The 24,275-nt window shown below is 55.9% G+C and overlaps 8 protein-coding genes across 8 annotated transcripts; 5 read left to right on the forward strand and 3 right to left on the reverse strand.

The window, feature by feature from the left end:
- Positions 1 to 73: 73 nt before the first annotated feature.
- On the reverse strand, positions 74 to 1,343 carry CH63R_05975 (NADH-cytochrome b5 reductase; the record flags this gene model as incomplete). Its single annotated transcript, XM_018300950.1, has 3 exons — positions 74 to 642; positions 720 to 1,131; positions 1,299 to 1,343. 3 exons carry the CDS (start codon positions 1,341 to 1,343, stop codon positions 74 to 76), a joined length of 1,026 nt encoding a protein of 341 aa, XP_018158800.1.
- A 909-nt stretch (positions 1,344 to 2,252) lies between these two features.
- CH63R_05976 (SH3 domain-containing protein) lies at positions 2,253 to 3,857 on the reverse strand (the record flags this gene model as incomplete). Its single annotated transcript, XM_018300951.1, has 1 exon — positions 2,253 to 3,857. The coding sequence occupies one exon, from the start codon at positions 3,855 to 3,857 to the stop codon at positions 2,253 to 2,255; it is 1,605 nt and encodes a 534-aa protein (XP_018158801.1).
- Positions 3,858 to 4,117: 260 nt separating this feature from the next.
- CH63R_05977 (uncharacterized protein) lies at positions 4,118 to 5,633 on the reverse strand (the record flags this gene model as incomplete). The annotated part of the gene is made up of 2 exons (XM_018300952.1): positions 4,118 to 4,874; positions 5,629 to 5,633. 2 exons carry the CDS (start codon positions 5,631 to 5,633, stop codon positions 4,118 to 4,120), a joined length of 762 nt encoding a protein of 253 aa, XP_018158802.1.
- Positions 5,634 to 8,433: 2,800 nt separating this feature from the next.
- On the forward strand, positions 8,434 to 8,970 carry CH63R_05978 (uncharacterized protein; the record flags this gene model as incomplete). The annotated part of the gene is made up of 2 exons (XM_018300953.1): positions 8,434 to 8,604; positions 8,890 to 8,970. The coding sequence occupies 2 exons, from the start codon at positions 8,434 to 8,436 to the stop codon at positions 8,968 to 8,970; spliced, it is 252 nt and encodes an 83-aa protein (XP_018158803.1).
- A 213-nt stretch (positions 8,971 to 9,183) lies between these two features.
- CH63R_05979 (RNA polymerase II subunit A domain phosphatase SSU72) lies at positions 9,184 to 10,096 on the forward strand (the record flags this gene model as incomplete). The annotated part of the gene is made up of 2 exons (XM_018300954.1): positions 9,184 to 9,326; positions 9,439 to 10,096. The coding sequence occupies 2 exons, from the start codon at positions 9,184 to 9,186 to the stop codon at positions 10,094 to 10,096; spliced, it is 801 nt and encodes a 266-aa protein (XP_018158804.1).
- Positions 10,097 to 15,627: 5,531 nt separating this feature from the next.
- Positions 15,628 to 18,460, forward strand: CH63R_05980 (Cell polarity protein; the record flags this gene model as incomplete). The annotated part of the gene is made up of 2 exons (XM_018300955.1): positions 15,628 to 16,644; positions 16,703 to 18,460. 2 exons carry the CDS (start codon positions 15,628 to 15,630, stop codon positions 18,458 to 18,460), a joined length of 2,775 nt encoding a protein of 924 aa, XP_018158805.1.
- Positions 18,461 to 20,314: 1,854 nt separating this feature from the next.
- CH63R_05981 (uncharacterized protein) lies at positions 20,315 to 21,301 on the forward strand (the record flags this gene model as incomplete). Its single annotated transcript, XM_018300956.1, has 1 exon — positions 20,315 to 21,301. The coding sequence occupies one exon, from the start codon at positions 20,315 to 20,317 to the stop codon at positions 21,299 to 21,301; it is 987 nt and encodes a 328-aa protein (XP_018158806.1).
- An 897-nt stretch (positions 21,302 to 22,198) lies between these two features.
- On the forward strand, positions 22,199 to 22,699 carry CH63R_05982 (uncharacterized protein; the record flags this gene model as incomplete). Its single annotated transcript, XM_018300957.1, has 1 exon — positions 22,199 to 22,699. The coding sequence occupies one exon, from the start codon at positions 22,199 to 22,201 to the stop codon at positions 22,697 to 22,699; it is 501 nt and encodes a 166-aa protein (XP_018158807.1).
- Between the last annotated feature and the right edge of the window lie 1,576 nt (positions 22,700 to 24,275).

The raw sequence follows: 24,275 nt of genomic DNA on the forward strand, positions 1-24,275 counted from the left end.
CCCTCAGTTATTCATACAAACAATACCGCCACCTCCACTATCGATGGTCTCCAACCCTCCCAAGCGTCCTCGCTTAGAACTTGTAGACCTGATCGGGGCTGTAGCCCAGCTCCTTGAGGGCACCGACCAGCTCGCCCTGGTCCTTGGGGCTCTTCTTGTTGCCCGAGACGGCGTTCATCAGCCCGGGGGGGCCGCAGACGAAGACCTTGATGTTCTCGCTCTTGGGCTCGGGGAGGACCTGCTTCAGCAGATCCTTGGTGATGTAGCCCTTGTTGCCGACCCACTCCTTGGGCGGCTTGTCGAGGACGTAGAAGGCGCGGAAGCGCTGGGGGTACGTGTTCTCGAGCTCCGAGAACTCCTTCTTGAGCAGGATGTCCTCCTCGGTGACGTTGCCGAAGACGAGCGTGACCTTGGTCTTGTCGTCGGGGTTGTTGAAGATGGCGCGCGCGAGCTGGTACATGGGCGTGATGCCCGTGCCGCCGGCGACAAGGGCGATGTGGTCGTGCTTGTTGGGCGACCAGGGGTACTTGGGCAGCGGGCCCTTGAAGTCGAGCCGCTGGCCGGGCGTCATGTCGTGCATATGCGTTGACATGGGGCCGTTGGGGTACTTCTTGACGAGAAGCTCGACGTAGCCCTTGGCATCTGCGCACGACTGTTAACCTCTTCCACCGCCTTCTCCTCCTCTTTCCCCGGAAGAGAAACAAAACAACAGCACTTACCCTCGTCGCTGGTAGGCGTGTAGGGCCTCAGCGTGGCCTTCTCGTCCTCAGGGCCCTTGTACTTGGTCAGGACAGCGCTCGCGACGGTGAGGCCGGAGACCATGTCGTCCTCTGGCAGCTTGAAGCGGAACTTCTTGGTGTTGTGGTTGACGATCTCAACGTCCTCGAGCTTGAGCGACACGAAGCCCTGGTCGCCGCCCGTCAGCGCCTTCTTGGGCGCCGCACCGACGGCATCCTTGATCTTGGCCTCGGCCTTCTGGGCCGCGGCGGGGGCGGAGGAGCCGGAGAGGAAGTAGTAGGCGCCGCCCGCGACGGCGGCCGCGGCACCGGCGTAGAGGGCCGGGTTGGAGCTGCCGCCCTTGGCGGGCTCGGTGGCATAGCGGCGGGCTTGCTGATGCGGGGGGCACGAGGGCTTTGGTTAGTTCTCATGGGTTTCAAGATTCTGCGGTGGTGGTGGTGGACGATGGTGGTACAGGGAGTTCAGGCCCGAGACGTGTTTGCGGCATGGGCTGCAAACCCGGCAGAGCAAAATTGCGTGCGAGGTCGGGACGTTGGGGTGTGAGAGACGAGCTTTCTTACCAGCTTCAGAGGCTGCGCGGCCCGGAAAGCAGATCGAGCGAACATTGTGATGTGGACTCAATTGAGGTTATCCTTACGCGTCGAAAATTACTCAATTGAATAGCGTGGAGGGAGGACAAGCAAGAGTTCGTTGTTGGTCGGGAAAGTCTAATCGGTTGCTGGGAAAACAAGCTTGCGCAGTCCAGATCCGAGACAGCAGACAGAGCTCCAAAGGGCAGCCCGCAAGGAGCTGGGGGGGGGGGTACAGTGCATGACGTAAAATGTCACGTGGAGGCTCCCGCGCTGTCCGGTCCCCGCCGAACTTGTTCTCCGTTGGCCGGCCGGGAGAGATAGATAACCCGGGTTGCATGTTGTATTTATAAGCAGCCAACGTGCTCAAAGGGCCTCATTGCGAAATCGTGCCACAGCTCTTTGGTCTAGCACTTGGGACTGACTGGCTGTCAGCGTCGAAGCGTCAAAGTATCTATAGAAGACTGCGGATTTGTTGGAGCGGCTCATGCTGGTCTACACCCTCCCTCATACGGGGAAAGCTGGGGATCACCCCGATATATTATGTACAAGCAAACAGCTTCAGTTGCTGAGAGCTTAGCTAAAACAACACCTCACACTCATCTGGTGCCGCGGCCGGGAACCGGGCATCCGACCGCCCAACATGCCGTCTTCCATCATCCGCATTGAACCCAGATGGATCCTTCCACGGGGCCGTGACCATCCATATTTTCCGTCATCCAAGCTACATGCTGAAAGCGACCGACCAGGGGCTCCCCTCTTTATGTCTCCTGAAATACAACAATACGCCTCTTGATCATCAAAGCGAAATCAGAAACGCTCCTCCCTAAGGTTCCTCATAGTACATGGCTTTTGACAGATCCCTCGAGGGAAGAGATCTGCCCTAACACAAAATCCAGACGTCCAAGTACCACCACAGAAAAGACCTTGTCAGCCTCTCCAACATCACCGGCCCATGTCCATGGCGTCGGCGTCAGCGTCAGCGTCTGCGGGCTTCTCGCCGGGAGTCTGCGCCTTGGGCGTGCTTGACCGGTCCACCAAGCTGCCCTCTGTAATTGCCTCCGTCAAGGGGCTGATCTGGGAGTCTGTCTTTTTCGCAGTCGTGTCCTGGCTACCTCGACGCATCATGCCGACCTCGTGGTGCGACGCCAGAGTAGGCGTGTTGGCCTGGCTACCGCCTCTCTGGCCATGATAATGGACGACTTGGGGCGGGGGCTGTCCTGCCTGAATGCCCAATTGCTGCGTCGGGTATGGGTCCAGGTCTTTGCTGGAAGTAGAAAACGTTGATACAACAGGCTGGTGGTAACCGTTGGATGAAGACTGGCTGCCCGTTGGAGTGTGGCCGTGGGGTTGATGTTCCGCCTGGGTCGGCGTTCCAACGTCGTTGGGAGACGTCGATCCCTCGCCCAGGTTCCCGGTGAGGCTGTTCATTCCACCCTCGATATCGCGGAGCAGGCGCACGTATTCTTCGGGGACCAGTCCGCTTTCCTGCGTCTTAGGGTCTTCGGCTACAAGCCAGCCTTGGCCATGTCGATACGAGACCCATATGATCTGGCCCTCCACCAACGGCAATTCGTTCTCGTTTTCCCTCTCAAAGTCAAAAAGAGCAACGGCCTTGCCGTGCATCTCCTCGTCGGGCGACGTAATGGTAAACTGGTAGTCCCGCGAGTACCTCGATTGGTCGTCGGGGCGAAAACCCGGCGACGATGCGGAGCTCGAGGCGTCCGAGTACGCCTCATGTTCCACATACTGTCGAGGAGGAAGGCTGCCCAACTGGTATGCATGGCTGGAATGCCTCGCGTCGTCGGGCGGGTAGGTGACATATTCCCCGCCTGGTCCGTTCGCTTCACCTCCCTGGTTCAGATAGTAGCGCTCGCTGCCATCGCCGCTGGTCCCGACATAGAAGCCGCGCTCTCGCTCGTAGTGCGCCGTGTTCAGCAGGTCGTTGCCCGCATCGCGGGAGTTTCTCGCTCGTCCAGTTCCGCCAAAAGCTGCCGCAGAAGACTTGTGCTTTCGGTGCCGAGAGCTAACGACAGGGCTCGCCAAGTCTTCGTCCTCGCTCCAAGGTGGGCCATCCCGAAATTCCATGGGTGGCAGATCGTGGGCCTTGCCGAAGCCTTCGGGGCCCCAGGATCCGTTGTCCCAACTCATTTTGGTTTCCCAGGTGGCGGGAGGATCAGAGAGGCGGCGCGACTCGCTGGCGGGCGTACTGAGACCGGATGCGGGATGCGACGGTTCAGGAGGGGGGCCATAGTGCATAGGGTGCATCATGGGATATGCGAAATCGCGCACAAGGGTGTAGGAAAGAGTCGAGGGGAACATTGGGAATATGTGAGAAGGCGGTCGCGAACGCGAGGGGGCAGAGCCCGTCGAGTACTGCGACAAGCGGTTCTTTGAAGCGTGCGACATTGGTCTCGGTGCTGTCGATCGTCGGCTATGCGGTGATGTTATTAGTGGCGGTAGTGAGGGGTGATTCGGGTTGGCGGAGGGAGAAGCTGCAGCAGGTGGGGATGTCGTGGGCGAGGAGCTTTGTGATAAGAGCGTGGTCATCCTGAGATTGTCACAATCGTCGGGAGGCCAGCAAAAGGATGACAGTCACCCGATTCGCGGATCCTACGGCCTCGTGCCACCGATCCAGCAAGATGTTCGGAAGCGAGATCGACCGACGATAGCTTAAGGGCGGCGAACGACAATGGGAGGCGGGATGTAATTGGTGCCGAGTCGGTGTCGGGCAAAGACCGCAGTGAATTGGAAGGTTTGCGCAGGCGGCAGGCGTAATCGTGAGTTGTACTGCGCCAGAACGGAGCGGGTTAGCCTGGGTATGCGGGCTGCGAGGATCGTGATTTGAACGAGGCGAAGACGAACAGCGTCGGTTGAAAAGAGCAAGGGGCCGCGGACAGCAAACAATGTCGCTCGCAAGGTGTCGCAAAACGAAGGTCGTCGCACGCGACGCCGTGGGTTGGAAGTCGAATAAGGAGCGTCAAGAACTTAAAGGCCAGGAGCGAGCGTGCCGATGAAGGTCGGGCCGCGGGGTCGCTTGGCTTGCGACAAGAGTAGGGTCGAAGAATGAAGAGGACGGAATATTGCGACCGATGAGAGGAGGTGGTAAGGAAGAGGGAAGAGGAAAAGGAGGAGGAGGATGGAATAAGAGAAGGAGAATGGAAGAATAGAGGAGGAGCGGGAAGAAAGGAGTGAGGTTTGGGAATAATCCGTTTAGGTTCAGGTCGCTGGCGCTTCTTTGGTGCTGGGCAGCGACTGCGCAGCGAGAGGAGACGGAGAGTCCAAGTCCAGGTCGCTAGCGCTGTAAGAAGGTAGTAGGAGTGCGAGGTATTGTACCGCGACCCGTACAGGCCTACAGCATCCACGTCCGTTTCTGTACAGGTCTCAGGGCACGGCAGGGTCGTGATTTCCTGCAGAAAGGTCCCTAAGGGAGGAGGGGACTCGGGAAATAGAGAGAGTGTGTGAGTGTGTTTGTGTGTTGTGCGAGTGAGCGGGTGAGAGATAGAAACGGCCGTCCGTGCCTTTCCGCACCAGACGGAGCGCAAGATTTGGACTGGACTGGACGGACTGGGCCAGACTTGAACTGCAACGAGCTACCTCAGGTATCGGTCCTGGTCATGGACAAGTATCTGTACTTTGGTAACGTATTTTTGGTAGGGCGCCTTTCCGTCAATGAGCAGCCAAACTACAGGACGACCGACCCCTCTGAGGGGAATGCTGCGTTGAACAGAGAACTGCGGGCGGGTGGACGGGCCACTTACTCCTCCGCTATCCTAAGGTAGGTAGGTACTGGTGACCTCGGGCAACAAAGCCCAGGGATGTAAGAACAGACACTTCGACCCCCAAACGCACTGGGCCTGCTGCACCCTGCTGCCTCTAAGCGCGTCGCGCAGTGATCCTACTGGCTGTAGGTGGGAATTGGCGGGAAAGGGGGGCTTGAAGGGAAGGAGGGGTGGAGGAGGGGTGGGATGGCAGATCGCGTGAGCGCGAGAGTGATAGAGAATGAGGGCGAGGTAAGAGGATGGGAGGATGGGAGGGTGAGAGTCTAGGAGAGCGAAGAGAGAGGTCGGAAAAGGAGGAGAGAGGTGAGGAAGGAAACAGGGCAAGACAGAGAAAGGACCACAGCAGAGAACAATGACACCGGCGGCGTCGGCGTCAGTAACAGTAACAACACCGCCAGAAGGAACGGGAACAGAACCTAGAGCGCGGCGTTAGGCAAGGCAAAGCTTGGTGCAAGATGGAGGGGAGAGGAGGGGACGAGGGGATTGGCAGCTCACTCGTCGGCTTCTGCCGCGCTCTCACAACACACAAAGAAACACACCCCATAACAGGAAGCAAATGGGTTGAGAAAGACGCCCGGGACCGAGTCAGCGTCAACTTCTGCAATCGGCAGGACGGACTCGTTGCGGACTGGAACTGGAACTGGATCTAAATCTTTGCCGCCCACTGACTGTCCCGTCCGTGATAATAAAGTACGTACTTCGAACAGTATTCCTACATACTACCTAGTAGTAGCGCCACCCCTCCAAATGTCAGATCCGAACTAGAAGGGTATCTCCTCCGTGGGCCATCGGTGTCGTGGGTAACGAATATCTGGGGACATGTCTGGAAAACAGTACTGTACCCGTAGCCCGTGGGCCGTGGATGCTGTGCAGCTCTTTCTTGCAGGGAAGTCGACGGCTTGCAACCCACCATAGAAAGACCAAGACGAGCCAACGATACTTACGGATACTCGACAGGTACGGATAGTGTATCCGTACCAGTCTGCTCACGCCCTTGGCATAGCCACTGCCTTTGAGAGTTGGTCCTTCACCACGTACATTCATCTCACTGTAAGCAACGTAGGATCTCGCTGGCTTTTCAGTCCGTCCCCTAATCACTCACACTGACTGTGTAGTCTCCGCTCGAGATCTGGTGGCATTCATTTAGCAGGATTGGTCGTCGCTTTATCCCCCCATCTCCCCTCCAACAGCTCCATCATGAATCCCAAGGGAATCCCTTCAGGCGCTTCGCTTCGTCTTCCTTGTCGACGAACCTGCCTCCATGTTACCGTACTGCCCATTCGCCAGTCACCACCTCCCACTGAAGCACCTGAAGCCTGGGCCTGGGTTGAGTCTGAGCTGTTCTTCTCCCACTGCCAGCTATGTGTCGCCCCAATGGACTCGCCCATGCCGTCCTTCCGACCTCTTTCCGGCTATCCACGCGTTGAGTACGGATGCCTCTTCTTTTCTCTTCAAACTCCCCTTTCGGCTTGAAGGAGATACAACCTCACGGAGCCGCCCGTGCTCCCCGGTTCACTCCTAATACAGCGAATCCGAAATTGTGCTGTGATGTGACCCCTGGTCCGACTTGTCTATAGTCGTCCCGCCTGCTCTGAACGAGGACGCATACGGCATGGCCTCAAAGCGAGAGCTATCTGCTTCTGGCTGCTGTATGGATGTTGACAATCCCGATTCAAGTTTTGCTCCTCATGCCTCTCCGCAGCAACGGCCCAGGGCCGTCGCCAAATGCAGAAGGAAGAAGCTTGTCGAACAGCGCAAAAGCGGCACCCGGTGCTACTCTTGGCCCACCTCGTCAATCAAATGCAATATTGAGTACTCCAGTATTGGCCGGCGCAGATTCCCGTTCAGGTCGCACCAAGGTCAGACAGCGGCCGGCCCATGGCTGATTAGCGAGGACGTCCCTGGCGCAAATCACTGAGCCCTCAAAGGACTGTCCACTGACATGAAATTTGCCTCTTGGCCCGAACCACAGCTATGGGTACCTCTGCGTGCGTGCGCTACAAGGGACTATTCATCGGTTCGTGGAGCGAGACAGCACCAGACCAGACAACAGTGACAGAGATCACCATCGAACCCCACGCCACAACAATCACACACTGGCACACATCACGCCAACATCTCCTCCATAGAATACAGTACAGTACCCCCAGTAGGTACCTCAAGGGACTTGGGCTCGGCGTTCCAAACCCCCGTGTGCTGGTGTCGGAGGCTCCGTACGCCCAGAGGCTTTCTATCTGTGCAGCCTCCCCTCCGTGCTCCCTCCTAGAGTGGACAGCCTGAAGCACAAACATTAGGCAAGCGCTATCCTACTAGCTGCATATCCCGATTGTCAGTGCCAACCGTGGGGCAATCCACAAGCCGACGAATGGGCTCCAGTCAAAATTACTTTTCTTGTCCTCAATCCACAAGGTGGAAATGGGCATGGTGAAACTTCAAAGCTGATCAGTTGTTTCCCGTCACTCCCGCGTCTCCCTGAAGCCATGATTTTGCTTGACAACCGTCGGCGACCACGTGCGAACCAGGCGTCGCGGAGGTCTCAACTGCACAATGGAACTACAGGCGGCTATAGATGAGCGACATGGAACCCGGCGGTTGGAAGCATATCGACAATCCTAGCCCTCGCTGGTCTGCATTTACAACTGGACTACTGCCGTTGGCCTATATGGGCTCATCAATCCACAGAGGCAGCAGCAACGTAAAGCACTAGAATGGTCCCGACCTGTTGGACAGCCGCCTGTGTAGGCCTTTAGCGAGCGGGAAGAGTGAACGCTGCATTGGGCTGACTACAGCACATTATTGAATCACAGCCTCACAGGCCGGCCCCCCGTCGAAAAGAAAGGGTATACCTCCGATGATCAGACCCAACCTGCTTCTTGCCAAGTGTAGCACCGTAGCACCAGGAAAGGTTCTAGCCTGTCGGCCCTCCTGGCTTCAGGGACCAGAGCCATCGGTGTCAAATTTGCACGCGAAGCTTTGAACAGTGAGGCGCGATGTGCCCTACGATGCGTGACCTGGACGGATCCAGTGGAGGGCGAGCGGCTGTCTCGAACCGACTTACGGATGCAGGACTCTAGACTTGTCTTGCTTTAGGCTGAGTAGCGAACGCCGTCAGTAACATCCATTTGTTGCCTGTTCTATTTCTGGAACATGTGCGCTGCGCACGGCATCTGTCTTGAAGTCTATGTTGATTGGTGCCCTCGTGAATCGTGGCTGTCGTTTGTTTCAGAATATGTGAGCGCCTAACAGCCAATCACGAATGTTCATCGTGGATATCCACGTTAAATAAGGATGTTCGGACCGATTTAAGCCCCAGGCAGCAAGTGGACTCACCTCGCTTACCCTCCATGGGCCGACATTCAGCCGACAAGCCAGTTACCCTCTTGAGTCGACAAACAAAACCCGCCGTCATTGAGGCTCAGAAAATTTCTTCATTCCTACAACAACAGTCGTTGGCATCGCAGCTTTCACTAGTCGCGACCTACACCGTTGGAAGAAACATAGATTCTGGGAACCAGGTGCCTTGAGGGAGGCAAGGAAGAATATAGACGTACCACAGCCACCCACTAACACGTTGGCTGATTCAATCAACCACATCACAAAAGGTAAGGCAAAAACTCGAGCACAAAACCCGCTCTTGAGAGCACCTCGCATGATGAGTCTATTATTATTGGAGCTGTCTAAATCCCCATGTTGACACACTTTACACCGTATACGCTTTTTGTCTGATATCGCGAACAACCACACTTGCATTGTAAAGCATCTAAAACGACGTCTGGATTTTTGGCTAATTCAAGACGCAGAGCAGAATTCTCCTCCCATCGACCGACCGACCCGCAAGCGACGACGACGACGACGACGACGCGCACAACGCCAACGACTGACTGATTAGCGTTCTTATCTCGTTTCATGTGCTTTTTTCTTCCTCCCCAATTCCGTTTGTTGCTTCGGCCTAGCGTTTTCCCGCCTCTTCGTTCAGTGCCCATCACTTGTCGATACCCACTCCATACCCGCAGAGCTTGATTTGTCCCGAAAGGCCCCACCACCATCGTCACTTTGCCAGTGCCATATTGCCATAATAAGAACACCGCCATATAATGGATGTCGCGAACGGTACTGGCACCGAGCAGGCGATGTCTACGGCGGCGGCCAACTCGACGACGCCCAGTAACGGAAGCGAGTCGGGGGCCGGAGACTTCAAGCTTAAGTTCTGCACAGTCTGCGCCAGTAATCAGAATAGGTACGTATAGCTTGCTATCGATTAAATCCCAGCCAGCCCTTGGAGCAGTCTCGTGGGCTTGTGTCATGTCGACAGTACGGTGAGCCAAAGTCTGACGGTCATTCTTCCATAGATCAATGGTCTCTCATCTTCGCCTTGCGAATGCAAACTACCCCGTCATTTCCTTCGGCACCGGCTCCCTTGTCCGCCTGCCCGGCCCCTCCATCACCCAGCCCAACGTCTACCACTTCAACAAGACGTCCTACGACTCCATATTCAAGGAGCTCGAGTCCAAAGACCCGCGTCTCTACCGCGCCAATGGCGTCCTGAACATGGTCGACCGCAACCGCCATGTGAAATGGGGCCCCGAGCGCTGGCAGGATTGGCAGGTCGGCATGCCGCGCCTTACCCACACAGATGACCGCGGCAGCGCCGGCGTTGAGGGTGGCGTCGTCGACATCGTCATCACCTGCGAGGAGCGCTGCTGGGACGCTGTCATCGACGACCTCATGAATCGCGGCGCGCCCTTGAACCGCCCTGTTCACGTCATCAACGTTGACATCAAGGACAATCATGAAGAGGCCAGCGTCGGAGGGCGCGCCATCCTCGACCTCGCGAACTCCCTGAACGCCGCTGCCGTCGAGGAGCGCGAGGCTGTCGGCGCCGCGGCGTTTGATAGTGGGAGTGCGTCCAGCCGTGCAAGCTTCGACGAGAGAGTCCCGGACATCCTGGCTGCGTGGCAGGATAGATGGCCACATCTGCCGGCTGTATGGACATTGGCTTGGTTTTGAGCGTGCTCTGGAGATGATGACATATTGAAGAACGGGCTTTCATCGTTTCAGCGGGACACAGTACCGAATTAAACGACATCATGCGTCACATTTACATTATCCAGTACAGGGCTGCCGTAAGACGTGGCATCGCCGATTTGCACAACGGCGAGGCTAAAACGGGCATGATTGATGACACTTAAAAGGAGGATCTGTCCGGCTCCCACTCACGGCTCGGTCTGCAAGGTTCTCGAATGAGGCATTTCACAAGCCGGAGGAACCATACGAGCCTGGGTCGGAAGCTTGAGAAGGGAAATGCGGCTCGCTTCTATGCATAATTCCCATCATGCCTGGGTGGGAGGAGAACTTATACCATTATCGAACAAAGCGAAAAGAAAGAAAAAAATCATCACAGTACTGATGGGCATGCGCAGGATAGAGGCCGGCGGCAACGGAGGAAAGTGTAGCCGGCGGGGAGTGGCGGCGATGAGAAGAAAGCATCAAGCACTCTGTCGTCTTGGTGGGATGAATTTGAGACTCGCGCCGCTCTTGGCCGTGTTGTGGACTCGTAGGCGCGATTCATGGGCAAGCGCCCATCGAGGCACAGGGACATGTCCCATAAACTCTTCCGGCCGGTGACAAGGGGGAGAGAGGAGGAATGGCTTGGGGAGATGGACCACACAGACGAACCATGAATAACGAACACACAAGCAATAATGATCCTTGACGAACGAATCTCCCGGTCTTACACCACACACGTTGCCCTCACGGTACTTGGTACAGGTTTATGATTTGAGACCCGACCTGAGGAAACCAAGATTGCGGTTCCACTGCGTGCTGTTGCCGTCCGTTCCTTTAGGCCACCGAGGCAGGCGTTCAGAGCTAGCCTTGGTCGAGGTAGGTTTCATGAAGGCTTGGGGATGCTTGCTAGGCCAGATCTCTTTTTTCCTACCTGTGGGTTCACCTGGTTCTCGTGCCCCTGATAAACAAATGAGAAGGGTCGGGCAATGATAGGTAGGTAGGTGGGTAGGTAGCGAACGGGCTCTGGATCTCATGGAAGGCAACGACGCCGTGGGGTCTGTCAATGGCGGCTTTGTGTAAGTTTTCCCCCGCCTTTGGGTCGCACGTGTTTGGTCTCATGGCGTGGTGGTTGCTGGCCCGTGAGCCGCGTGTAGGGTAAGGTAGGTTCAGTATGCTGCCGCAGACGCTGACATTGGGCACGGCCTCCAGGGAGCTTAAAGGCGGCGTCCATGGCCTGCCCTCCTCGGCTGTTCAACTACGAACATTATTTTTGGGGCTTAGAAATACAATACCCTCGCATCCGTTGTCAATATTACACAAGAGAGTAAGGACAGGTTCGTTTCGGTGAGGCAGGGGGGGCATGTCCGCGCAAAGCTTTCGGCGCACCATCCATATGGGCGTTGGATTCGCAGTATGTTCCTAGCCCGAGAGGAAGCGGGATATTTATGAAGCATTGCATTAGCGGTCGATCCTAACTCGCCGCTTGGTGGTAGGACGGAGAAGGACATCCCAAACATTGCAGATGGATGAACCGGATCATCAAGGGCCGAAAGTCTGGCAACGGTGGGGTCCCGACGCGACCCGCGTAAAATCGTATCCGCGAATCCACGTGCACCCCAGCGAAGAATTCGTGCCTCAGTGGGAACCAGTTGTCGTTTGCTTTTCAGCCATTGAGTGGTCACCTGCCAAGGAGGGTCTCGCATCATATCCGTCTCATCGGGGTAGCCAAGTTGGACCGCGGGGAGAGTTGATGCTGTCTGGAGGTGCCATGTCACATGTCTCCCTTGAGCCTCACATCGTGGCAAGACGTCATCCACAGGCTCGAGAGGTTGAAAAACAGAATGAAAGGCTTAATACGAAAATACTCAATTGCCAACCTGATTGGGGGGGGTGCCCAAAGCCAGCCGAGGGAGACATACAAGTAGTGCCTGCACAGGTGCTGTAGTGAAGACAATCACGGCTGTGCTGATGTTGACTAGGAAAGAAAAAAAACCGATGGCTGCCAGCAGAGGCGGAGGCCGTCATGTTGGCCGCGGGAATGGGGATCTGGCCATGGCCCTAGCTTTGTGGCCCAAGAAGGCTAGAAGAGTCGAGACTCTGGTGAGCGAGACGCCTGTCGAACGAATTGCAGGAAGCACAGGGCGGGCAAGATGAGGCCTAATCTTAGGCGCAATAAAACGGCGCATGGGGGCCGGCGAGGGCTGCGAAGCGGTTGTCTGGACAGAGCCCGGCCAAGTAGCCAACAACTATAACGGGCGAACAGGGCTGCAGCAAGGAGGCATCCCATTCTAGAAGCCTTTTTCACTTCCAGAAATGGAATGCCCTGCGGCAGTCTACAAAAACCTGGGTGCGATACTGACAGTCTCCTGGTTACAGAGGGCCGGCGAAGGCAATGCCAAGAGTCCGGGGATGTCAGAGCCACCCGCATCGGTAGGGCAGGCAGGATTCAAAGAGGGAAGACGGACAGGCAACCAGCCAATGTGACGGCTTGTGAGCTGGACCCGGGGAGGTTGCAGAGTCAAAGTCGAAGCCTCGGCCTCAGCCTCCTCGCGTTGGCGGTTCACGACGTCCTGCGGCGGCGATGGAATGAAAATGGCCAGTCAAGCTGAGCCCGGCAGCGCCCGCGCAAGGACACAAGCATATCGCATCTCCACCATGCTTAAAAGCCACCCTTGCTTGTCTCGGTGGGCCATGCCAGACCCGTTGTCCGGATACGGCCCCTTGTCGTCTTCTCCAACTCTTGTCCCTTTCGCAAATTCCCACAGACACTGCCACCGTCGAGTGACAGCCTGACAGGCTGGGCCCTGGCGAAAATCCACCTTTGAATTTCGTTGCTAGCGCGCGCGAGCAGCAACGAACCAATGGCTGATGGACAGGCCGCGCCATCACCGCAAGGGTGGTCATTTGCCCAGGGGTGGAAAGGGCTACATCGGCCTTGGGGATCTGGGCCTGAAGGGCGTGCAGAGTCGGGTACCTGAAAGACGTGTGTGCGTGTGGATGTGTGTCTGTGTGTGGGTGAGGAGAGGTGTGCGAAGGACGAGGCGGCGATGCGTCAGACGGATGGATGAATCGGAACGACAGCTGAACGAGTGCAGGAAAGGTAAATGGGTCCAATGAATGGCGAGAGACGACGCAGGAGACGCTGACAGAACAGAGTGTGATCTAAGCTGGGCCGGAAAGAGCTATCGTAAAGCATACTGGCACACAGATGGAGAACGGTTCGTACGTACACTACTGCATGGAGAGCAACGCCGCAAGGGCATTGTCATGGATGGAGATGGATGGCGCAGTCTTACCAATACTCTCGTGGAGCAGAGTGTGGTAGTGAGCCGCCGTGGATTGGAACGATGGTGGATGGGGGCCTGGAATTGCACGTCCTTCTCGACTGAGATCGGGAGTCATGTCCCGCTGCCTTTCTATTCTCTTCCGACTTGAACCAAGCCAAAGGGTCCGACTCTGCTAGAGGCGAGTACGGGTTACAAATATGACACCGGGCGACTTTTTAACAAGCCGACAAGCCGAAGATGAAGAATGTTGCAGCAAGGTTCCCGTGGGAGAATTTGGAGTTTGGAGTTTGGAGTTTCGACTATGACGATAAGGCTTCTGTGTTCGCATCTCCACTCGGTTTAGCTTGTTTTGACCGATCTCTGGCTTTGTGAGAGTCGCCCGTCCAATGTTCCAGCATTTGCCCGTTTGTTGTCGACTCGAGTAGGTTTCAGTCACTCGTTTGATGCCTGGCTTGATGGCCGAGTTGAATGAGAACCAGAAGGGTATCGAGTAGCCAAGATAGACAGGTAGGTATGCATGCGTAAGTGCAGGAATAGAAAAGCATCAATGGATGGCTACGAGTATGGCCCTAACAAAGTCGGGCTGACATTCACATGTAAGCGAAACCCCGGCTGGCAAAAGATAAGATCGGCACACGTCTATCCGTACGACTGAATACCTGTACATGGCAGAGACTGCACTGCGTATTGTGTTAACAACGTATCTCAGTATGACGGTCGATACATTCGCTGTGATAGACATGGCAATGCATCCCACGAACACAGTAGTAACGTACAGCATTGATTGTGTGTTTTGCCCCTTCCCCCCTCCTGGGTGCAAGACAGACATTCAACGGCGGCTGTGTTCTCCAGTGTCATTTCCCCTCCTCCACATCCCCCACCCCCTGTCCCCCCTCCCCTGTCTCCTCTCCTTCCCACTTGCGATATCTCCAACCACGCCGCCGCTGCCTCCTTGACACCTTGTCCCTGACACTCATCGTCCAGCTCGTCCAGTCCTTTCCCCCTTCCCTTGCTCCGGGTCCCAGCACCAATTGATGGCGCTAGCACTCCGGCTCCAGCGCCCAGAGCAGTCTATCGTCACCACCACCACTTTTCTCCTCCTCAAGCTCTTATGATCAGTGCGCCCGACGCCCACACCACTGTCATCACATCACGCACAACGTTCCATTAATCTCTACCATGTAGTAATCGTCTCCGCAGCAGCAGCAGCAGGAGTAACAGATAGGTACTACGCTACTAGCAACGCTCAACTCGCTAGCGGCCTAGATCTCCCCCTCCCCAATATCCACTGAACTCGCCCCTTCACCCCCCTTTATTTTCTCGTCGTCTCTTTCAAGCCCCCAACCAGCTTGCTTTCCCTTTCGGTTCGTCGATTGGTCAAGGCGTCCCAATCCCAGCCAGTCACCTTGACGTTTCATGCCTCACCACCTCGGTCGCGGATTCTGCTGTTGTTCTGCTTCCCTGCGCTACTCTCGACCATTCTTCCACACTACCTCGCTTTAATTCGGCCTCTGCATTGTCCTTCTACCGCTCCGGCCTGCAGCACTCCGTTCCACTGCTTCTCTACTCCAGCATTTGCTTTTTTTTTTTTCTCTTTCTCTGCATCCCCCCTCGCCAGCATTTGCCCATTTGACAAGACATCCATCCTGCCGCCCTGCCATGCCGTGTCGCAATCACGGTCCAATTTGAAAGAGAGAGCGCGCAGCAGACGGTATCCCTTTCCCCCTTTCACCCTCCCCACCGCGCCACCACCGGGCGAGACATCGACATTGCAAATTCGAGGCATTCCTCGATCATTTCCAACACTTACCCTCCCACCGTGAGACATAGACCTAGTCCGACAAGGGGCACAGTAAACAGTGACGGAAAGGAACAACACCGAGAAGGGAAAAAGAAGAAAAAGAGTTTCCGTGCCATAGACATTTAGGTTGGCTTTGAGGTTTGGCTTGGTTTGGGGTACGAGCGTGTTCCTGATTGGATTACGATTCCGTCACACACACGCGCGCATCAGGACAGCCGGTGTGCGGCAGTTCGAGGGAAAAAACAACGGACCATTACCCCCGATCGAATTGAAACGCCCACCCTCGAACCTCGACCTCGACTTCGACTTCGATATCGACTTCGATACCCTCTTTGTTCGCTGCGTCGCGTCCTCGCCCTCTCTCTCTCTCTCTCTTTATCTCTCTCAATCGCCTGCCACGCACGCGAAGCCCCCACGATATACAAAGCATTTCCCCGTCTACCATGAATGGTCGCAATGCGCCTCTGTCACCTGTTTCTCTAGGCGGAAGCGAGTGGTCCGTTGGAAAATACCCAAACAACACCGACGATCCGTACGCAAACAACCGCGGCAACATCGTCTCACCCCCGAATTCTGGAGGTTCGAACGGGGCCATGAATGGTGCCTTCCCTCCCGGCCCTCGGAGCGCCGGCGGCCCTTCGCCACCGCCGTCCGTCGGCCGATCCAGCAATGGCACAAACCTGTATGCGAGGAGTGAGAGCGGGAGGAGCATCCGCGAGGAGCAAGCGGAAGGAATACTCGGCGAACATTACGTCGCCCTCAAGAACTATTTGAACGGTGGACAGGGGGGGAAGCCGACGCCTGCCAACAAGGCGCGTGACAAGCTGCTGCGCTTGTCATCTGTTCAGTTTCTCGAGCTGAGTACCGATGTCTTCGACGAGCTGTTGCGGAGGCAGTCCCTCAATCGCCGGCCCTCGGCCCCCGGTGCCCCCAGCCCTCCTCCTTACCTGCTGCCCGAATCAAATTTTCATCCAAAACGCAACCAGGCGAGGCAAAAACTGTCCTCTCTTGGGCCGCCACGCTTCCGTGATCTCGCAACCGACGTCTTCTGCGAGTTGGAGAGGAGGTTTCCCCGCTTTGCTGCTGGAGATATCCCCAGAGTGGGTAGCCCCGTATCCGTCCGCTCACAGGCGACGATCAATGGAAATGGCTATCCGCCCAGGAGTCAAAGTCGGATGAGGCGCCCTTCCGACGCAAGTTCCATGAGGGGAGGACCACAGCAGCCGGATCCCTACGGCGTGCCGCCTTCGCCAGGCATGCCGCCTAATGGCGACTACAACCGCCCGATGCAGAAGCAATTCCAGAGCAATACCATTGTGCCGAACAAGAGCACAATGGTGGAAGAGGATGACGACGGCAGCCCCAACGAAGACGACGGCGAGGCCTTTGCTCTCGAACGGACTGCCACAAACCGCAGCAAGAGGAGTGAGGTCACAGAGCGGAGCGCCGCAGCATCAGAGGTGATGGCTGCCCATCCTGTCCTCGTATCGGGTGGAGACGGACGCTAACATGTGACAGGCCGATAAGAAGCTACTGGACGAGTACCAGACGCAGGTTCGCGAACTGCGGGAGAAGCTGGACGCCATGGAGGACGCAATGAAGAAGAAGGACGACGAACTGAACAGCGTTCTCGACGGTGAGAGATCACGTTCAACGGCCGCCAACATGGAGAAGAAGGAATTTGCGGATCTCCGACTTGATCTAGAGAACAAAGTCGCCGAGGCTCAGGACTTGAACGCGTCCCTCAAGCAAGAGTTGGATCGCATGAGGGACGAGCACGCAAACGAAGCCCGACAACTAAGAGAGCAAGTGGATGAATTACGGCAGTCCAGCGTCGCCGCTGTTACGGTCAATTCCGGCAACGCCGACAGTGAGCTGCAAATGGAAAACCAGCGGCTTCGCCTGTCCCTACAAGAACAACAGCAGGTTACGGAAGATGCTCGGCGCGAAGCTCGCGAGTTCCTCCGGGAGATGAAGATACTTTCACAACAGGGTGGCTCGACTTGGCAAAAGCAGGAAGAGCTCGAGAAGACGATTGAACAGCTCGAAGCAGAGGTTCGCGAATGGCGGAATCGATACGCGCGGACCAAGACCCAGCTTCGCAACATGCGAGCCTCCTCGCTCGGACTGACGGTTGAGCAGGACGCGGCCAAATATGTTCGCGAAAAAGGTTTCACCCAGCAAGACGGCGCGGTTAAGGACATACACGTCACCAAATTCCAGATCGCCATCGACGAGCTGCTCCAGCGCGCCCGAGCCGAAGACCCTGATACGGTCATTGATGCTATGAAGCAGGTTGTTGTCAGCGTTCGCCGGATTACTAAAGATGTCGACACCGCAGCCGCTGGCAACGAGGAGCTCCTCCAACAGCGTTCGAAACTCAAGGGCAAGATTTCCTCCACCGCCAACCACCTTATTACAACATCCAAAAACTTTGCGTCGTCGGCCGGCATCACGCCAGTATCCCTACTCGATGCCGCCGCCACGCACCTTGTTGCGGCTATCGTCGACATCCTCCGGGTTGCGAAGATTCGGTCCACTCCCGCCGAGGAACTCGAGGATGATGACGACGGCACAGTCACGCCCGTAGACTCGACCGGGTTCTTCTCTCCTCGAACTGCTTCGAGGCAAGAGTCGATAACCCAAGAATCCTTGCCCACACCAGCACCATTCCGGGGCCTCGGTAGTGGTGGCAGGACCAGCATGGACTCGTCAGCTTACAGCCCTGTGAACTCCCCTCGTCAGTCTGCAGACGCATACAACCAGTCCCAAGGGTCCAACGGAATGAACGGGGTGGGTTTTGGAATGATGAATCAGAACGCACCGGCAAACGGATACAACAACAGTATGCGCCAACAGGGTAACCAAGCTGAAGATCTCAAGATTTACCTCGAAGATCAGACCGCCATTTTGGTCCAAAACATTCAGAACTTGGTTGGCTCCATCCGAAGCGATGCATCAATCAATCAAATCACGTCCGAGATTGGCGGCATCGTCCAGGTTGTCGACAAAGTTATCTCGGAGACCGAGGCGTCTGGAAACGGCGGCATGATCGCCCGTCTGGTCGCATGTCGTGATCGACTCTTGGAGGCCGGCGAGCGCGGCATGGATATTGACCGTGGACAAGACGTCGGCGCCAGCGGACGGAACGATCGCGAATGGAGGATGTGGACACAGACTCTGCCGCCCATCGCTTTCGAAATCGCGAGGGAAACAAAGGAGCTGGTTCAACGAGTTGACCGATTGGTCGGCAATGGAGACGATGACTTCTCATGAGCTCAACCAATTGGGCAAAAGCCTCCACCGGCACCTTCGAGTGACACTCTCAAGCACTCGACAACTCACATAATCTCGAAACGAAAATCCCTCTTCTTTCCACTTTTTTTGCGAGAGAAAGCTTTGATACCCCTGCTGTCCTCAGGGCGGCTTTGCTTGCATGCATGTTTGGGTTTGTGAGTTTTGGGACGTGAGAAAAACGAAAAGGAAGCTTACTTGTTGTTCTGATTCGTTCGCTTTCTTTTTTATTTCACTTTTATATATGGGCAGCGTTTCCCTTCGAGGACTTGGTTTCTCTCGACCCGTCCATGGGTATAGATGGGCTCGCTCGTTATCACAATAGCTCTGTGGCGTTCAGTTTGCTCAGGGGTTTAACTATACGCGCAGCATGAGGGAAGGACCTGAGACGATGTTTCCTGCACGCCACGCAAATGAGTGAAGGAAAGGAAGGGAGGGTCTTTGGAGGGGAGTTTGGCTCTCCCACACCTGGCTACGTAATTCACGGTGGGCTGGTGGATGGGACAATGGCGACGGTGATGAGAAGACAGAATAGTTTTTCGCAGGAATAGTTAATGTTGAACGTGCCCACGAGGCGCATATTCAAACGTGCGGGACCCTCCACCGCCTCCCAGCTCCTTGGTGAGGTTGTTCACGGATGGTTGGCAATAAGTCGTTAATGGATCACTCGCGGTTTCAACTGTTGAGGAGAGAGTTTCCAAGGCATGTCTTGATTGCTAGCGAGGCCGAATCTTTTTTCTTCACATGGCGGGCGCCGGTGCAGGCGCCGTTGCGGAGATGGCTTGCGCCTGCGCAAGGTGGACGGGGCCAAGAGCGCGACGGGTGAGTGAAAGGTCCGACGTAGTCTGTCCCCGCGTCGCGACTGTTCACAATGTACCTACATGGTCTGGTTCTAGCCTTCCGCCCCGACGTTCTCGAGGCCCAGATGTATGTGCACAGCATGCATGCATATGCGGCTTGGGTTCGTCGTTGGACAGTCGGTGGCACGGACGACGGGGCTCCGAAGATGAGGATTGGGGCCCGTGTTCGTCCTTTGAAAGTGGGCCGTTCGTCGTGACATTCTTCCTGTCCCCAGGTTCATCCAGCAGCAGCAGCTCCCCCCTGCTCGACCCCGCGGCTCAGCACCGTGCAGCCAGCTCGACATCATTCTCTTTTTCGATGCCAGAAGGAGGCATGGTATACTTGTCCGAACCCCTGTCGTCAGGTGCTGGCCTTGCCTAGGTTTTGCTTACCCCGTCGTAACATCACCAACCGCGTCGGCCTGTTCGTGTCGGGTCTGGCTGGCCCCTTGGGGAGGCTGGCTTGGTCGGCAGTAGGGCTGACGGTCCTAAGACGCTCTGCTGCCGGTCAGCTTACGCAGCCAGACCAGTGAGGTAAAGCTCCCCACGTCGGCCAATGGATGACGCCGTTTTCTTGGGAGGTAGCTTGTAGTCCTCCTCGGCGCCGCCGCCGCCGCCTGAACGGGCTTACGACCAACGTTTGAACCCATCGGAGAGAGTTGGTTGGCGTGCGGGATTGCGGCCTAGTACTAGGCTTGAATGCAGGTGAGTAATGCAGGTGAGACATGCCGACAGATATATGGCTGTCGGGGCACGCCTTTCCATCCTGCCTTTCCTTTCTGTCCCGCTTCATCGTTTCTCACATCCACTATCGACCAAATGTATAGAGTTCTGGCCTGAATGTCCCAATGGTGCTCGGCCCGTATTGCATTGATAGTAGTGGCCAACCTAGACCACCGCTAGACAGCATCTCTTTCGATACGGCATCGTGTGCTGGTGCCAGTTCCTCGTCAACTCATACACCACCCGGAGACACACGAGTTACAAGTCAGTCGTCATGTCAAGCATCTCAGTGACGGAAGCAAGTGCAAGTTCTGTTGAGGATATTCCCAGCTCGATGATCCTTCAAAACGGAGAGCCCCCCCTTTTGAGTCTTCCCCTCGAGATTCGACTCCAGATCTACGGTTGGGTTCATGCCATGCATCCGGTAGAGCACGCCCAGCTTGCGCCGTGGTATCCGAACCCAATCCACAGTGCGTACTTTGTCAGACTCGTTGAACCGGAAGTCGAAATTGAGGATCTCGCCGTGGCAGGGAAGAGAACAATAGCCAAACCGACAGGATACGATGACGACAAGGGCCCGCAGCAAAGCGAACTGCTACTTTCGCCACACCGCCCTCTCTCCGGGATCCCGTCGGCGCTCATGTGTGCCAACCGACAAATCTACAGCGAGTGTCGAGCTTTACCACTGCACTCCAACGAGTTCGTCTTCGTCAACTGGTTCTCCTCTGGCCTCTGGGCGGCGCGGGCGTTTACGCGAGGCCTCCAGCCGTGGCAGCGTGGCGAAATGCGGTTTGCGCGGCTCGAAATGCTGGGGCGGGACTTCACGGGCCCGGCGCTCAAGGAATGGGTCGAGCTGTGCGGGCACTGGGCTGCGGGGCTCCGCGGGCTCAGGCTCAAAGTGCTCATCGGTGGTGGGATCTTCGAGCCTACCGCCACGTTCGCCGCCCTAGATGACAACGCAGAGGCCCAGGCCACAGGGCTAGGCTTAAGGACGGCGCGGCCCGGGCCGAGGCCTGAGTGGATCGAACAGGGGCTGAGGAGATTGGGGGCGTTGAGGAGGTTGGAGGTCGAGCTCTCGGTGCTGGACTGGGGCGACGACGAGAGGGTTGCGTGGTGTATCGAGTTGGGGAGGATCCTGAACGATGGGAGGCCTGAGGAGGGACGGGAGAAGATTGTCGTCAGCTGTGTTGAGAGGCTTAGGGAGGACCCCCGGCAAACAAGGCGAGCCATCGGCAACCTCGCGAAGAATGAGCTCCGCTAAGTGTGTTCCCAGAACAAATGGGGGGTATGTTGGGTTCAGGGTGACGTTTGTTGATCCGTTAAGATCTGTACGATGAGATTTCCCTGCTGGGTATGAGTGAGAGTCACGATGGGAAAGAGTTCGAGGCTACCTGGACTCATGGGTTTCTCTGCCTGTGCGATGATGCATTCGAGAATAGGTACCTAAATTGGCAAGGTAGAACGTCAGTACTATTGTCTGGTCAGGAGCACAATAACAATCCTCTAATTCTATTGGCCTTGAGGCTTCGGTCTGGCTGTCCAGTGAATGCGACCGGCATTCATTGTTCTAGAGGAAGGAGGCAGGCCGGTAGGTGAAGAGGTTCATTCTTTCCCTCTGAAGCTTGTACTTCTACCTACCACGACTGTGCCTTCCTCCTTCCCAAATCTGGCTGGGAGCTAGCTTCACCTTTCTTTTACAACTCTTTTCATTTGCGAAGCTCAGCATATCGTCCTCATCCGCCGTACAAACAACATCAACTTCTTGACCATCGCCCTGCAATCCTAAATTCTACTCACATAGGCTTCTTTTGCTTCTCATTCTTCTCGCAGCATTCTTTATGCCCACTACCTACTAGCGTCCTTCAAAGATCTGCTCTGTTCACCAAGCCTTGACAGACAACTCTTCTCCTGAAGACACTCACGACTGGGTCAGAAAGCGAAAACTCAAGATTGCGTCTGGTTAAAATTTCCATGTGCCTGACTCTTGAACAGTCGCTAACAACATCGCAGCTTTTAAGCAACTCTCACAAGGAGAAGTGAACACTTCTTGCAAGCACAACAACAACCCCATTTCGGCTTTAATACTCCTTTGACTTCCAGTAAGTACCACACCTATTATCCCAAATTTCAACCCCCAACTGAGCCAAGGGCAGCTACAATGTGCGGTCACATCATCCGCGGCCGCTTCACCCCCCGCTGCGCCGAATGCGACATTGACGTCGCAACCGCCTGGCCTCCTCAGGTCCGCATCCCGGTCCTGGTACTCATCACCCTGGCCTTCATGAGGATGCATCCTGCCATTGCCAACTCTGTCAAACGAGCGATCTGGATGCTTGTCAAGCCACTTGCCCTCCTCATCGGCTGGTCCTCTGTTGTTGTCGTTCGCTTCCTGATATTCCTTTTCATCGACGGCCCTAAGATGATGGCCATCCTCCTTACTCCTGACAACCGAGAGGACATTGGCTTCATGGGTACCGACGCCGAGAACAATACCAAGCTCAACGCCATCTGGAGCCGCCTCCACAACGTCAACGACCAGCCTGCCCCTAGCGGCGTCTTTGACAAGAAGTACAAGCCGTTCCTCCCTTCTTGCAACATGAAGCTGGCTGGCTCCCGTCAGCAAAAGGCTCTCACTCGCAATCGCGGCCTTTCTTGCTAAGGCATGTCGTCGTGACAAACAGTATTCTTCGACGACCATTCGAATATTCATTCAGCGTCAGTAGAAAAGAATACCATACACGGCTTATGATTTTCTTGTAACGCGACGGCATGGCATGCTGCGAGTTTGGCTCGGGCGGATGGCCCACGAGCGAGCTTTCGCGTCAGTCGTCTTGGGTGTCAAAAGTGGCATCAGAGATTTGACTATAAACATCTCTGCAATACAGGCGGTGTGGCTCGAGTATTAATCACAAAATTGCTTCAGAGATCAATTTGGCACTCAACGACGGGAGGGATGGATTTGCCGTTGCCTCACTAGCAGAGGCAGAAAGGGAGGGGCCTGTGGCTACGGAGCCCCAGGTCGTTCGGAAATTAATTCAGAGAGGGTCCCTAATAGCTCGAATGAGATAGGACGTAATGAGACACTGCCGAATTTGGTTCTGTAATCAAGCTGGGCCTCCGTGAGATTTCGAATGTTGAGTCAGATAGATAGTGACTGAGGTGAAGTTGGATCGGTCCCGCTCCTGAGGGAGCGGAATGATGCCTCCAGCAATGATGTCTAGCGTCTACAAGGGGGGAGGGGGTGCCACGTGCGATTGACCAATGGAGTTTTCAAACACCAGCCCTCTAAGCCGTATCTACATTCTCCAGGCTTGCCCAACTCTTCACGAGCTCTTGTTGAGCAACTACTTTTTCGTCACTTCTTGGTGTGCGCCCCGGTTGCAGTTCACAGAGACCGAAATAGTTCATCCTACCCACCCCCCTATAGCTAGCTCTAGGCAAAGTATCAGGACGAATCGACAACCCCAGAGTCAACTTGTAGTGGACAAACCTCTTCGTACGTTTGTCCGGCTTGTTATACCCGTACTGTGAGTCAACCTCGCTCACAAGGGCACCTTCAACTGCCCCATCAATTTCTCGGAGTGCCCTCTCCTCCGCGACTCTCCGCGAAGGACCCCGTTAAAAGCCCCCATCCGACACAGGGGCACCGTCCTCCCATGTGACTTCGCGCCAGTCTCGTTCCCCCAGTCTCACTCGAAAAGAGTTTCCTACGTCCGACCCTGCATCCCGGCCGTGACTCACGTCTTCGTGTTCCCTCCCCATGTCATCCTCTCCCCTGCGTTGGCCTAGGTGGTTTTAATTGACGGAAAGAAGGGCCAGACGCGTAGAATACTGAGCCGTTGTTTTCTGGCGCCGAGTGAGCCATTGGACAGGGTCGGCACTCGCGTCTTTAGACCCCCCGCGCGCGCGCGTGTGTGAGTGTGTGTGTGTGTGTGTGTGTGTGTGTGTGTGTGTGTGTGTGTGTGTGTCACAGTCATGCGGTTTTTGTCCGGGGGGAGCCGCTATCGGTACAAAAGGACGGCAGAATCCTGCGCTTGTGTTTCCGTTTCTGGGGTTCCTGTCTCTGCTGACTCCGCAGATCTAAATGTCCTGAGGAACCGATAACCCCTCCCCGACTTACACGCCAGGCTCGACCAACCACAAAATTTCACGTCTCGTCCCTTCTCGGAGTTCTTATCGAGGAGACGTTGGCCAGTCCGCAAAGACTCACGCACACGGCCGAACTCGGGCCTTTA

This window comes from Colletotrichum higginsianum, chromosome 4 (genome assembly GCF_001672515.1).
Source record: "Colletotrichum higginsianum IMI 349063 chromosome 4, whole genome shotgun sequence".
Lineage (NCBI taxonomy): Eukaryota > Fungi > Ascomycota > Sordariomycetes > Glomerellales > Glomerellaceae > Colletotrichum > Colletotrichum higginsianum.